The sequence below is a fragment of the Bacillus rossius genome, chromosome 1 (genome assembly GCF_032445375.1).
Source record: "Bacillus rossius redtenbacheri isolate Brsri chromosome 1, Brsri_v3, whole genome shotgun sequence".
NCBI lineage: Eukaryota > Metazoa > Arthropoda > Insecta > Phasmatodea > Bacillidae > Bacillus > Bacillus rossius.
In genome coordinates this window covers 9,641,438-9,656,699 of record NC_086330.1, presented here as the reverse complement: position 1 = coordinate 9,656,699, position 15,262 = coordinate 9,641,438, and the positions used below count along the sequence as shown (strand labels likewise).

Sequence of the window (15,262 nt, the reverse complement as noted above, 5' to 3'; positions counted from 1 at the left end):
GGTGAGGGGGAAGTTCCGCCATATTACTTAGTGAATAACATCTTTGATTTCGCCACTTGATTACATTGCGAGTAGTTGAAAGTTTGTTGATTTATGTATTGTTCATTTGGTTTTTGAGTGTTGTAGGTGAATCTTTTGTAATTTTTCAAAAGTTTGGTTGTTTTGACGTCGTACCGACCATGGCCTCTAAGCCTGTGCTCCGCACCGTTAGTACCCGATCCCATTTTCGGAGCGCACCCCCAGGCCAGCGGGACTGAGTCAGGCGAGCGCCTCGGGCGTGACCCTAATAGACGTAAAGAAACTTAAGGGCACGGAACCCCGGGGGCTCGAACTCATAAAACAATTAAGGGAAAAGTCATTAGGACAAAATTACTAATTACCCGACATGAAACAAGTGCGTCGTAGCCACTCCGTGCGTGCGGTGCTCGTATGGAGCAGATAACAAACCTCATTAACATTCACCGCTGCCACTGACCTTAATTAAAGTGCCCGTGACTATGATCGAGTCAGACTAGGAGAAATCCCTCTAAAACAATTCACAGTGGGACAATATGTTAGTAAATTTACAGTCGCCAACTTGATGTCACAATTTAAATAATTAAATACATTAATACCATTGTTAAGCCTTAAGCACCCAATTACCAGGTGCTACCTTTTAATTGGGCACCTGGAAAGTGTTTTAAATTATAACAGAGTAAATTAAGTTAATATAGTTTTTTGGTGCCGACTCACAGTTTCCCTCCCTTGCGAAGCGGCCATGTTCGGCAGTCTCCAACCACTCCACGCCGGGTCAAGATGTGTGTCCGTGAGCAGCCTTTCACTTTGTTCCACCGACCGGTCATTCTGCAGTCATTTCAATACCTAAACCTTTTCTTTTATTTCATCGCTGCTCACGTCTACTTGCGTGTATTTTGCGGGCCCAGGCTTATCCCGACCGCCTTAGTGGTTCCGCACCGCGTCGCGGGCCACGCTACGTACGGCACTGTCCGACTCCAGCCAACACGCTTTTCATAAACCGCCGCGCATACGCCTGCCGGCTGCGATCACAAGTGTAATTTAAGGTCACGCTCACTGAGCCACCCTAAGACTTTCGGTACTGGCTGTCTCCAGAACATTCCTAACCGCGTCCCGCGAGACTGCCGCGGCGAGTTCATTGTGTGATATTAGTGTCGTGTTTTGTTCTGTAAGTAACGTCAGACGCCGCATAGAGCATTAACATAAACGTAAATCAACGTAACCGGTGTCACGTACAGTTATTTCGCGCCACCCCCGTCCTCCACACGGCCAAGTGGATTTCAGGGTAGACTTCAAGCCGCGTACCTGGCAGGGCACGCGAGGGCAGAGTACCTACGACCCACCATCAACTGCCTAGTGTCTCACTAGCCTGCCCCCCCCCCCCCCCCCCCAGAAAACAGTAGCACTACGATGCCCGTAGCACCCATCAGGTACTTCCCGGGCCTTCCACAGAGGCCGTGTGCGGCAGTTTTAGAAGTAGAATGTGTGATTTTGAACCAGTGTGACAATCTATAAAGCATGATATATTAATAAATTATGGCATCGTGTGTTGCATATGGTTGTGTGAACAGAAGTTCTAGGAAAACTGAGAGCCAGTTAATGAAGGAAAAGCATAAGATAACCTTTCAAAAGCTAGATATAGGTGCCAGTACAATGTGCACTAGACTGCAACAGTTAAAAAGTTCCAAAAATATTGTTTATGGCAAAGAAAATGGCTCAATTTTGTTTGATTCAAAATGTAAAGTTATCATCACACTATTGTACAGGGCTAGCCTACTCCGGCAACACACACCTTTACGTTTGTAACGCTTACTAAGGTGGTGTATTAATGTTTCCATTTAAATACAGTTTTCAGACTAGAAATTGGCTGTTTCTATGAGGCATACTAATTGTTTATTTGCTGCTGGACATGCAATAAGCAGCTAAAAAACATGTTGGCATCACCTCATTTTTGCACAGTCCTTTAAAAAATCAAAAATGGTCAGCCGCAGGATGCTTGACCACGCATATAAATGTCCGGAAAACATCAATAGTTTGTTTTTCTCTTACAAACTCTCTACAGTACGGTTCAGCACTTACTTCACTGGACACACTTTTTGCTGAAAATACACTTAACAGACAATTCTGTCATCACTGGGAATTAATGTAATTAATTAGGTCGCGGACTGGTGATGTTCTTGGGCGCCACCACGTGGACCCGGCTTAAACACTGCCCCTGGGTCGTGACGTGGACAGTGTGGGTAGCGAAGCTCTGATCTCCCAACACGGCATTGAAACCTACCTTCCAGCCTGCTCTCAGCAGCAAGCACACTAGTACTTAATCGGACGGTGATTGTAGGTGGGCTCTTTGGACGTCCCACATGCCCATCCCAATACAGGGGTACACTTGGTCGATAGACAGAGTACTCACGGTTGGGTGGCACTGATTTTTTGAGAAAGAGAACAATGGCAACATGAAGCTTCGTAATTACAGTTAGGTTTTGAAACCATTATGTGAAGGAACAGATAGCATGACAACTATTTTAGCCTATAATAATAATGATTATTATTTGCAAGTATTTAAGCTGTATTAATGTTATTTTTATAATTACTTATTTGTTATTCAAGTTCAAATTTAAATAGCCCACGTGAGGGTGCTTTCCAAAAGGGTTGCGCATGGCACTGTTCCGTCCTTACATGCTAGTCTGAAAACATGCACGGGAGGTTAAGATAAAAGTGAAAAATGACAATTACATATTAACCTAATTAATAATGAGGGTACATGGCACAGACTCTGTGCGCCCCTCTTGCACATGTACACGCGCACATGTTGGCAGGAAGTTTGAAAAAGCGGGCAAGGCACACTGTGCTTGACGTCAATTGTGTTTTGTAAAGGATGCTAACAGCTAGGCACCAGAGCTACTGTACTTTTAGGAACCTTCCAAATTCCTACAATGCAACGGGCTGCGACGCTCACAGATTCAACCAATTTTATCTTTGAACGCCGCGCCACTGAAACTGTGGCCTATCACACTGCGCCAATTTCAAAACTTTGTCAACAAGAACCGGACCTGAAATTAAAAAATTATGTCAAACAGACATAACAAATGTCATAGGAACATATGTAAACAATGTTTGAACCAAAACTAAGGATGCCTTTAAGTGATTTACAGAAGTAGGTATGTGAATAAAATAGTGTGGCGGGAAACAATCTTCTAAATGATTGAAAAATAATAATAAATAAGTTTTAACACACTGTACTGATGATGCAAGATGAATAAGTTACTGAATGCTCTTGAGTTCCATTTTGCTCCAAGTAAGAAGTTGACGCAAGAACTATTAATTTATTATTGAACAATTTCGCTTAGATTTTCAATTTTTTAACTCCACCCATTACAATATAATAAAGTGAAAAGTTTGTGCATACTACTCATCAGCTAAACATGGATTGTATGCCAAAAAGGGGGTTGACTCCTCCAAAAACCACAGCACGTAATGACTGCACAGAAAATTGAACCCAAAAATACGTGTTCATGATATACAATACACAAGAGTGCCAATTTAAAGTTTTCTTGTATAACAGCAGCGACTAGTACACGTTACAATGAATGTTACTGCTTGGCTGTTTGGAAGAGGAGGATACACATAGCTTACTCTCACCAATCACTGACTTTACAGTTTATTAACAGATATAGTAAATTGTTAAGACACACGAGATTCCAACATGCAGATATGCAACTGGGAGCACTGTATGCCCCGCTACCAAAATAACAAAAATATTCATTGTTTATATTACAAGCAAACACTGAACATTCACTTGATATGAAATATCCCACAACTAAATAATATAATTTATTTACAAAGCCTTAAAAATTTGCAGCTAACTTAATGAGAACAAAAATCAATAACATCATAACACTGCCAATGTTCCCGCTCACTTTCAGCATAGAAAATATTACAACATAAATAAATTTCTCTACGAGGCACCTTTTTTTCCAAGAATTATGTCTGACGAAACATCAATCAATGTACAAAGGCTGACACCTATAAAAATCACAATTCAGTCTTTCTCTTGAGAAAGATGGTCTGTTTATACATTTTTGCCCTGATAACTGAACACAATAATATTTTATATATCACATTTTCCTCCAATTTCTGACAAATAATCCAACATAAAGTTAACATGATTGGCTTACACTTCATGCTCAGTAAGGATGAAGATCAAAAATTAAACATAAAACAGTATTTTCTTCAGAAACAACATTTGAAATAACATTTTGCTATCAAGTATATAGGTTGATTAGAAAACCAGTATGTTTATTTTAAGTTATTTTTCAAAACAAAACCCAATTTACCTTATGTTGTAAAAAATATTATTATTATTTTTTTAAATATAAACATCAGTCTTTGATGTAACTCACAAAAATACTTTTTAACCATTCATATATTTCACAATTTCGCAGCAAAACATTCACTCACAGTCTTGTTTGATTAGTTCGTCTCTGTCTTTAGAAATATTCTGGTTTGCTTGGTCGTTCTCAAACTCCACAAAGTCGTCGAACAGACTGGGCCACGCCGCCGTGTCGTCGTACAAGCTCAAGTCCTCGTCCACGGCCTCGCAGAAGTTGAGGAACATGTTCCAGGTGTCGCGCGGGATGCCCTTGACGTGGGGGTGGGTCTCCAGGAAGAAGAGCCAGCGCGACAGCACGGCCGGCTCCCGCACCGAGAACACCAGCCTCCAGAGGCAGACGGCCATCTCGGCCGGCAGGATGCGCTGGCCGCACTCCGAGTCCAGGCCGAAGCGGAACGTGAAGCGGTACAGGTCCTTGAACAGGTCCGGGCTCCCGGCCACCTCCGCCACCAGCTCGGGCAGCCGCGACTGGATGCCGCGGAGCGTGTCCGCCCGCAGGGCCCGGCAGCCGCCCACGAACTCGGACCTGGAGAAGCGGCACATCTGCTGGGCGTCGAACTTCCACGCCAGCACCAGCACTCTGAACTCGTCGGGCGAGAGGGCCAGGTCGGCGCAGAACCTCTCGATGCCGTCGGCCAGCATGGCGTCCTCGCCGGCGTCCCGGTAGTGCTCGAACAGGGCGTTGAGCTTCGCGTCGGACGCCTCCTTGCCCTTGGCCTCGCCGCCGCCGGCGGAGCGCCCCAGGGGCGGCAGGCGGCCGTAGAAGGGGCGCGTCAGCTTCTCCCGGGGCAAGGTGTCGCTGTCGCCCACGCCCGCTACCGAGTTCCTGTTCCCGTTGGCCTGCTGCTCCCCCGCAGTCAGCGGCAAGTGGAGCGGTTCCTCCAGGGAGCCGATCACATTCACCAGCTCCCTCTCTACAACAGTTTCATAGAGTACTGTTACTTATGTACAATCAGGTGTTGAATGTACATTTGTACATTATGAGACAGAAAAATGTTAGAGCTGAAATAGAATCTTTGTCTACATTTTTTAAGGTACAAAAGTTACTGCCCTAAATTAATACAAAAATTATTAGCAAAAACACATTATTTAATTAAATATCGCAATAACATGCCTACATGGTTTGATATTCTGTATACTAATAACTGAAAACAACTTTTCTTGAGTTTGGCAAAGCGGATTACTTGCTAGCACTCAGTTTTAGTGAAATTTAAGGACCCTTATTAAATTTAATTAAGATCTTTTTGATGTGACGTCTAATAAATCAATGAACGCCGGCTGCACGCACGAAAGTGTCCCGTTAGGCACATTGTTCTATTACGCTGTGTCCCGTTACGCTCATTGTTCTGTTACGCTGTGTCCCGTTACACTCATTGTTCCGTTACGCTGGAGTGCAGTAATAATGACTAAAAAATTATGGTGATTCATATAATTGATGATAGATATTTGATGACAGCTTATTTATATGAAAACTTGTTCATAATTATATTTAAAATTTATAGCTAAATGCCAGTTTTTAAAATTAATTACAAGTCATCTACACATGAACTGTTTCGTTGACTGTTTATAAAGTGAAGTGAAAAGTTAATGTGGTTTTCATTGCTTATTACAACAACAATTTCGGCAATAAAGGTTAATTATTCTTGCATTTTAAAAATCTGATTACTAGTATAATTTCGAGTATGTATTCTTTTATTATTAAAATAAAAATGATTCAATTTTATTCATAAAACTATGCAATCATTTCATCAATGTTTTGTTATGATGTCATGTTAAACTATCGTCCGTATATACCGACTTTACAGACAACCAATTTTTAAAGATATCAAAGAGGTGTAAATACATTAGCTTTAAAAAACTAAAGATGTTTTTTTTTTTTTTTTTTTTTAATTTGTTAGATGCCCACCAACAGCCAAGGACTTGGGTGGTATATATTACGAGGACAGTAGTAACTCATGCCGCTATATGGGCACCCCACAACTGTTGGCACCTACAGTAGTTAAGCACTATCTGAGGGGAAACCATGACAGGTAGGCAGATACACACAAGGCCTACATACAGTGGGGGAGTGCACCATACAGCGCCAGAGATCTAAACAAAACAACAAAACTGACAGACACAATCACAAATAACACAAAAAAAAAACAGAATAAAGGTACAAAACATCAAAGTTGTTATAAAAACAATGAGATAATCAACAAAACATTGAATTAGGAAATGTGTTTATATAATGAAAAATTTTAATTAACTGCAAGACATACTAGAAATATGTACTAGTAAATATGAAATACATTATTCTACAAATTAGATTAAATATCATGAATTACATAATAAAGAGAGGATTACATGTTTAATTTATGGTAGTTTGAAATTAAAATTAGATCATCATTATTATTATGGAGAGTACAGAAAGCTGGCGGGAGGCGACTATTAAATTGTGGAACGTTCAGACCAGTGTTATTTAGGAGGAAGGTACATTTAATTTTAGAACTATAGCAATTCTGAACAATAAGAGAATAAAGTTAAGTTCTATGGTCAGCTAGTGAAGTTAATGAGGGAATGGGAAATATCTTAAGAGCAAATCAGATGATTTAATTTTTTTTGGTATACTTTCTATTCTATTAATATCATTAATATGTTTCTTAATTTTGTTTTTAAGACACGTTATTTTAATTGGTTACGAAAGACCAACAGCACTGAAATAAAGATCCTGTCCACGAATGAGTTTAACTGCAATTGGCAATCGTGTCGAACCAGTATATAACATCGCTGGCACTCACCGTCCTTGCCCTTGTCCAAGGAAGAATTGTTGGACAAGTCTGCCGGCGGAGGGACTTTGAAGCAAGAAAAACAGTTTCCCATTGGTTGCTTCTGTCTGCTCTCCCCTTGAACTTCATTAAGAGGCCGGGTAGAGATGCTCCTTTGTTACTTCTGTATCCTGCACAACCACAAACCACTTTTCTCACCACAACTTGGCGTGAACAGTCCACCACAGCATGTTGCAGTTTACATTTCCAAATCATTCGGTCAGCAGTCGCAAGTCCCGGCCTCTAGGACAGTGTGTACGACACATGAGAGATACAGTCCGGCATTCAGCAGCGTCTAGCGCGCTGTCTGTTGCAACAAGACTCCGGCTTCCCAAGCCGACCGGGGCATAATGACGCGTCGCACGTCACCACGGAGATATGCAAGGGAAATGCACTTTGCGAGAGAAATGAATTTGAATGAAGTAGTGCTTTTGACGTGACATCTATAAATCGATGAACGCCGGCTGCACGCACGAAAAAGTGTCCCATTACGCACATTGTTCCGTTACGCTGTGAATTATGGTGAATCATATAATTTATGATAGATATTTGATTACAGTTAATTTATATGAAAACTTTTTCATAATTATATTTAAACTGTATAGCTGAATGCCAGTTTTTAAAATTAGTTACAAGTCATCTAGACGTGAACTGTTTCGTCGACTGTTTATAAAGTGAAGTGAAAAGTTAATGTGGTTTTCATTGCTTATTACAACAACAATTTCGGCAATAAAGGTTAATTATTCTTGCATTTTAAATATCTGATTACAAGTATAATTTCAAGTATTTATTCTTTAATTATCAAAATAGAAATGATTCAATTTTATTCATAAAAGTATGCAATAATTTCATCAATGTTTTGTTATGACGTTGCGTTAAACTATCGTCTGTAAACCAACTTTACAGACAAGCAATTTTTTTTATTTATTCAAGATCATGCAGTGTTGTTACAGTGAAGTCCCACTAATCTAAACTAATTGGGGCCGAAACCTGTTTGGATTAAAATATTTTCGGATCAGTCAAATAATTGCCATAAAACATAAACATTATCATGTAACACAGCCTGTAACACTTTTACAAACAAGAATTAACTACACATGTTAACAATAGGGTCAAGATGACATAAATAATTCTAAAAAATGTATTATATTCCTAATGAACCTCATTCTGATAAGCCGGATTTTCAAATTAACGGGGTTCGGATTATCAGAACTCCATGTAACACATTTTTCAAAAATTCTTTTTCTTTATTGATTTGAAACAGACAATACCAGCCCTTTTTACCTTAAGTTTTTACATATATAGACACAGCAGCAACAGTTATTTTACCTGTATAATACAATAGAATAACATAATAATGATAACTGATATAAAATGACAAATATAAACACAGGCAGACACATATACAATATGACTACTGTATGTGCAGACAGTAAGAATATATCAGTTTCATTTCCCTAGGTGAGATTTTCAATTTCTGTCAAAGTAAGTTAATTCATCATAGAGTAAGATCCTAGGTCATAACATTTATGAAAGTTGCAGTGATATTCATAGTTGTTTAAAAATAATATCTAAACTAAGAACCAATTACAAACTATCAAAAGACTAAAAGATAAAAGAGCTCATTTTAATAGAACAATAACACTTTACACAAGTATTTATAAATATACGTAATAACCTCATAAAAAAAAAGGCAATGTCTGAATTCATGCGAAGTACATTCTTACACCTAGCGCACCCAGAAGTGACTACACAACAGCTGTTTGAACTGAGAGTGAAGTATGCAGAAATGCACTTAATGAGTGTGCAAAGCAAAGAACATGCCATTACAGGCTTGCACACATTTATAACCCCCCCCCCCCCCTTTCCCAATTGACCCCCCACCCTACTGTCACGCTCTGCAAAATCTGTGCAACCAACAGTAAAAAAGCTAGCGTTCACGGCAGTTTTTCACTGGATATGGCTTCTTGTAATTGATATGAAGTGCTTATCACTGCATTTAATATAAAAGTAACTATGAATTTTGAAAAGTAGATATTCACATAAATTTTGTTCAAGTTTTACAAATAAAAATAATTTTATCCATATGAGACATAAATACATATTATAGGCAGAGTGCAAGGCAACGCAAAGTTAAGACAGGCGGCGGAACACGTAAGTTTTCGAGAGAGAGCGGGTGTGCGTATGAAAATATAAGCAGTACATTGTTTTGTGGTCATCATATTTTGGTATGATCTTAACTATCAAATGTGTTTAGTACTTATTTTTATTGTTTGGTAGAAACACAATGCAATTTTTATTGATGAAAATGTGTTTACACAGGTACATGTAGAATAATTTACTCTCAAGTTAAGGTATTTAATATCTTTCAAGAACTCTCTATTTCAATTCTGCTTTTTGAAATGGCACTTTTGGCTGCATTCCGGGAAAACTATCACCGCTTAAATTATGTAATTAAGGTGTTATTTGAGTTTCACAGCTATGCAACTGAGAATTGAGTTTTTTTTGTTGTTTTTTTTTTTAAAGCTAAATAGACTAAAAGAAAAAATTGAACTAAATGACAATATTTTGAACTGAACAAATGGATGATATTGTCAGAGAACAAATACAAGCTCTCTGATGTAAGAGATGCCTCTTCCTTGGCTACCTGAAGGAGACCCCTGGCAAGTAAAAGCAGAGCCCTACCACGAACTTGCTTTTATAAAGAGAAAAGGTAAATATCCACAGATTATATTTACCATTTTGTAACAAATTTTGTGCTCTTTCTAATGGTACTAAGCCCGAGATTGTAAAGATTAATAGAAAAAAGTTATAATAGGATTACTGAACTGATGTTAACAGTTTTTTGGTAATTCATTTTTTCCACTGCTAACATAAATTTTATGTACTTCTGGGCATTAAATTACATTTTACGAGTGATATTTGAAATGAACATAAAATTCTGAATAAGTATCGTGAATTTCAGGATTTTACATTAATAACTGTTAATACCTACAAATGTAAGTTGAATCAAGATGTGTCACTCGACTTTGGTTGCGAATTAAAAAAAATTCCACCAAACAGAGTCAGTCTTTGAAGGGCTTTCTTGTTTTCTGAAAAAGCCAAGACCAATGCCACGCTTTTGGGCCAAGTGTATCCGAACCATGAGGCCTTCTTCATCAATTTAGATACCTGGCATGCCTTTCAAACAAGCCATGACGAACATCGCGCATAAAGACCAAGTTTCTCCAAACCACCAGGCTTTCTTCACTGATAGTCATATTTTTCAAACAAACATGTTCTATTTCAAGCAGACAAAACAAGTCTCCAAACTGTCAGATCTACGGTACGGATATTATCTATTATAAGCTAACAGACAAACTAACTAAGCATGTTTTACACTTACCGTATGACCAAGATTCCCTGACTAATGTTTTACACCTACTATAAGACTAAGAGATTTGAACCATTGAATATTCAGTTCTGACTACAGACTTAAATATGGACATTTGACGAAAAGGATGCAAATTTGGACGAACATTCAACTCTGTAGTATACAATCGGTAGGATACAATCACAGGATAAAAAAGAATAAAATCTGCAGAATACGATCAATAAGATATGCCAGTAGGATACGATCACATGATATGGTAGGATACGATTGACAGGATACGATAGGATATGGAAGTATACAAACGATGGGATACAAACGATGGGATACAATCAATGGATATGGTAGGATTTCATTTACAGACTATGTTAGGATCCGGCTCCATCGTTTTCCGAACATTGACTTTTTATAACATTGATCTGTAGGAAAGTCAATCCCTTCATTACTCATATTAGGAAACTTGTCAACATTTTCTTCCTGTAGTACAATATCTTGTCACTATTTAACCAACGCTGGAATATCATTAACTTTCAATTTAGGTGATGCAGATGTCCAAGTGTGATCATTTATACCAATTCCACATACATTCGGCGCAAATAAGTCAGAATACGTGCAATTTTTACATATATTGTATTTAATTCTCAATCTGGTAAATGTCTGAATGGCAGTGTGGTCTAAGGCATGTTTTGCATATCAGAGGTCTAAGCTGTCATGGTTTGAATCACTTCACTTACAAAATATTTTGTATAAAAAATTAAATGTAATACATCTATAACACTAATAGCATTGGTAGGTAATGGAACATCAACCCTACGTGCATGAGATAGAATAATGCTAGCGCACTCTAGAAGCAACAGCGGAAACAAAGATGGCGAACATTATGTCACCCCAGATAGCAACCTACAGCAGACGAAAACAAGATGGCAGCTGTGAAATCAGAATCCAAGATGTTTGCCTCCAGCAGATGAAAAAATGTAACTCAGGAGTAGGGGGCTCGATGTTGATGCCATTGTAACGAAAAGTGCAACATTTTGGAAAGGGACACTTAATGGTGATGCAACCATAATGAACAGTACAATGTTCAGGAGTGGGGCACTCAATTCCCAGATTATAGTTGTGGGCAATGTCATTCAATATCACCGGCAGGGTCAAGGTCATCCAAGATTGTGGCCAAAGTCAAGGTAATCCAAGATGGCTGCCATGTCACAATACAAGATGGCTGCCATGATGTCACAATACAAGACGGCAGACCCCAAAACCGACACCATACACGTGAACCTAGGGCCAGGAGCCCCCAATATATAAAACTAATGACAAATTAATTATGGTAGACTGTGCTCGCTTAAGTGATGTCAAATTAAGTTGTGATTTAATAGTGCAGCTGAGACTGTTTTCCACAAGAAATATCCCTGGTTGTTGTCGCTGCCCTACCGTTTCCTTGATACTAGCTGCAAACTGATCCTGTGATTCTCCAGAGATGCTCAGGAATACAGTGTAGCCAAGACAGTCTTCTAAAAGGCAGAGATGTTTCATGTCAGGATGTTATGGTTGGGGTCAAGACTGTTTTCCACCCTAATTGGGAACAATTAGGATGGGAAACGTTCTGACATTACACATCCCTGTATTTTAGAAAACATTTGCAGCAATGCTGTATTCTCAAGGATTTTTGGAGAACCACATGATCAGGTTGCAGCTAGTATCATGAAAACAGCGATGCCTGTAGTGTTCTGATTTCTAAAAATTGTCGTAAAGTTCTAATAGATGCAATAAACTAAACTTAACACACATATACAGATTGTAACCTATGAAACCAAGGTAGAAAATTATGTAGGCTGCAGTAAATTCATAATTTGGTGATTATGTGCAAACACTTCTCTATTTATTTGTTGGCAGGGATTACATAAACATTTACAAGAAAAAAAATCAATATTTAAAACTTGTTTACGCCTGCAGAGGCCAAAAGTAGTAAAGTCTGAACTATTTCAATACACTACAATGACAAGTCACACGTCACGGTCACAAGTACGTAACTGAAAGCTTAAACTCAGGCATGACCTTATCTGTGTAGTTTCAATACTCGCAGCTCTAGTCAGAGCTATTGGCTAGTCGTGGGAAACATACTTATATTAAACTGACAAACTGAAATATCAAAGTTTAACTTGTTGACTGCATGCAGCAAGAATCCACCAGTCGCCTACTATTTGGTCCTTGAAAAATCACAGTGCATTGTAGGCATTCATGACAGTTTGGCTGTGAGCACACACTGACAAAAATTTTAACAGACTGTCACCTTAATGCAATGACGCAGGCTCACACCAATGATTTTCACCCACCAAGATGCGTGGCATAGATATAACTTGAGTTATAACTAGTTACAAACAAAAGAAACTTTTTAAATGGCCATTCTATGCCATCCAAAAATATTTGAATAACTAATAAAAAATTTAACATGTAATTAAAATTGTGTTCATTCCCAATTTATCTTTTGTCCATACATGTGGAGACTGCTGACTGATACACTTGCTGCAGATACAAAGAAAAAGTAGAAAAATAAAATAATATTAATTGATTTAAATGTATTGTTGTTATTGTATAATTGTATTTTGGTATAACATGACTTTTCCATTATCTTTGTATAAACGTGTACAAACAAAAATATGTAATGGATGCACTAAAATGAACGCCAAATATTCTTCTGCAACTGTCATTGCACACCTGAGGGCTTATTCATCGTTGTGCTACATACAAAACAATATGCATTAACATACGTCATCTGATTTCTAAACTGTCTACTTTACCAACGCATAACTAATTATCTTACCGTCTTAGAAACGCACATTATAAAATTTAGAAAATTCTAACAATTATGAACAGTAAACTATAGTTCTTCTGTGTAAAATCTTGTCAACCAGTTAAAATATTAGTGCTCCATTGTTTAAAAACTTTACGTTCCATTGTTTACCTGCCAAGTTTCTGAATCCATTCTGTTGCGTGCTCATTACTTGCACGCATACCCAAAGAGTTTAATTTAAATATAATTAAAATGATTGCAATGTAAGGACACATTTTATACATACACAGAATACTAAATTTTAACAGTTAAACTACCACACAAATTAATTTCACAACAAAAATAAAAATATAATACCACTACATTTCCTCATGTTTTCATAGCATGTGTCACATATTGTCATAGATTTGAAACACGAGGTAAGAACTAAATATGGAATATATGTAACCTCATTTTCGTTGTATACAGAGCCGAACGAGCGCTAGAATAGCTATATTTGTGAGACAGAGAAAGAGAAAAAGTGAGAAAGAGAGAGAAAGAGCGCGTAGCTGATAGACGCCATATGTTCTTGACCAAAATCATGTTATATCATTACAGTAAACTTAACCATCATCTTTCAAATGATTTTTTTTGTAATGATTTATTGGATGATTTATTAAATTTGGATTTTGTAAAAAGTAGAGTATATAATTAAATAGTATGTTACTTTGACGTCGTACCTCCTCTTTATTTACACTAAAACCCGGGTCACAGTCCTATCCGCGGCACAACATTCCACTCGTCACCAGACGGCAGTTGTAAATATGAACAGACAATGTATTATAGTTATGTTAAGACATTGCTGTCATCCGGGTTCTCGTGTTCGAGGTCAGGTGTGGTTCCTAGCGAGAAGGCTGGTTTTTTACTGAAAATGTGTCCGGGAGGGCGCCAGGCAAACTCTATGGCTAACCACGAGGTGGATCGTTGGGTGCGAATGCCCCTGCATGGCCCGCTAGGAATGGCGGCGGTGGTCGTGGTGTGAGGGATCCCTGGTTATTGATACACTATTGGCCCTACACAGCATAGCACGCTGATCTCTAACTGGATTGGGGAAATTCACAAAATAACATACATGAGTCTGGTTTGCACTGTCGTATACCGTTACATTTAATTAGCTACTAAGCGGCCCTGCGTGGGCGAAGTTCCGACTCCTAGTGGATTTACTAAGGCGTGAAGCACTGGCCCATTGACATGGTACCCTTAACAAAGAGAAATTACGTAGGTAACACAGGAAAATGCTCATGTCTGAGCCACAGTCAATTCTATTGCTCCAGGGAGTAATAGTATAAGTCAAAAACTTCTATTTTTCAGGAGAGAGGTTTAAAGATTTTAAATTAGTGACAATATCAAATTTCCATTATTTTAAATAAACCAAATGGCTACATATGCTTAGTAAATGATTTATTAGCATTTTACAACAATATTTCTTTCTTTATTGCTAAAGATTAAATAAATGACATGTACTGTTAGGGCCCATCATTTACATGACTTATACTGGTGAGAACACTGCAGGTTTAAAGACATGTACTCTTAAGACCATTAATTACATGACTTATACTGGTGAGAATATTGCAGGTTTTCTTAAATTAGATGACACTTTTTGCTAAGAAAATGATTAATTGACAACATTCGTATACTTATTACAAAAACCTTTGGAAGGTAAAGCTCCGGAAAGTGCAAAAATATTCATTCATTGGATTCCTCTATATCAGGAAGTACATCTCTTGCATCCACAGTAGTTTTCAAGTTTAAATAAAAGCTGTGAAAAACTGTGTCTATCAATGGCAACAGCTCCAAGAGATCCTTCTTTTTCTCTTTGGAAATGGCAAGTGTGGAGTTATAACATTTCT

At 38.2% G+C, this 15,262-nt stretch overlaps 1 protein-coding gene across 4 annotated transcripts; it reads right to left on the bottom strand.

Moving 5' to 3' along the window:
• Positions 1-3,657: 3,657 nt before the first annotated feature.
• On the bottom strand, positions 3,658-13,796 carry LOC134532034 (DCN1-like protein 3). Of its 4 annotated transcripts, none has more exons than XM_063368194.1 (3): positions 13,731-13,796; positions 7,186-7,343; positions 3,658-5,319 (listed from the first exon to the last, which is right to left on the bottom strand). In XM_063368194.1, exons 2-3 carry the CDS (start codon positions 7,265-7,267, stop codon positions 4,466-4,468), a joined length of 936 nt encoding a protein of 311 aa, XP_063224264.1. In that variant the 5' UTR covers positions 7,268-7,343; positions 13,731-13,796; the 3' UTR covers positions 3,658-4,465. The 4 variants fall into 4 exon arrangements, with proteins under 4 accessions (XP_063224264.1, XP_063224237.1, XP_063224247.1 ...); XM_063368167.1 differs by having other exon boundaries at positions 13,545-13,794; XM_063368177.1 differs by having other exon boundaries at positions 13,404-13,769.
• Positions 13,797-15,262: the final 1,466 nt, after the last annotated feature.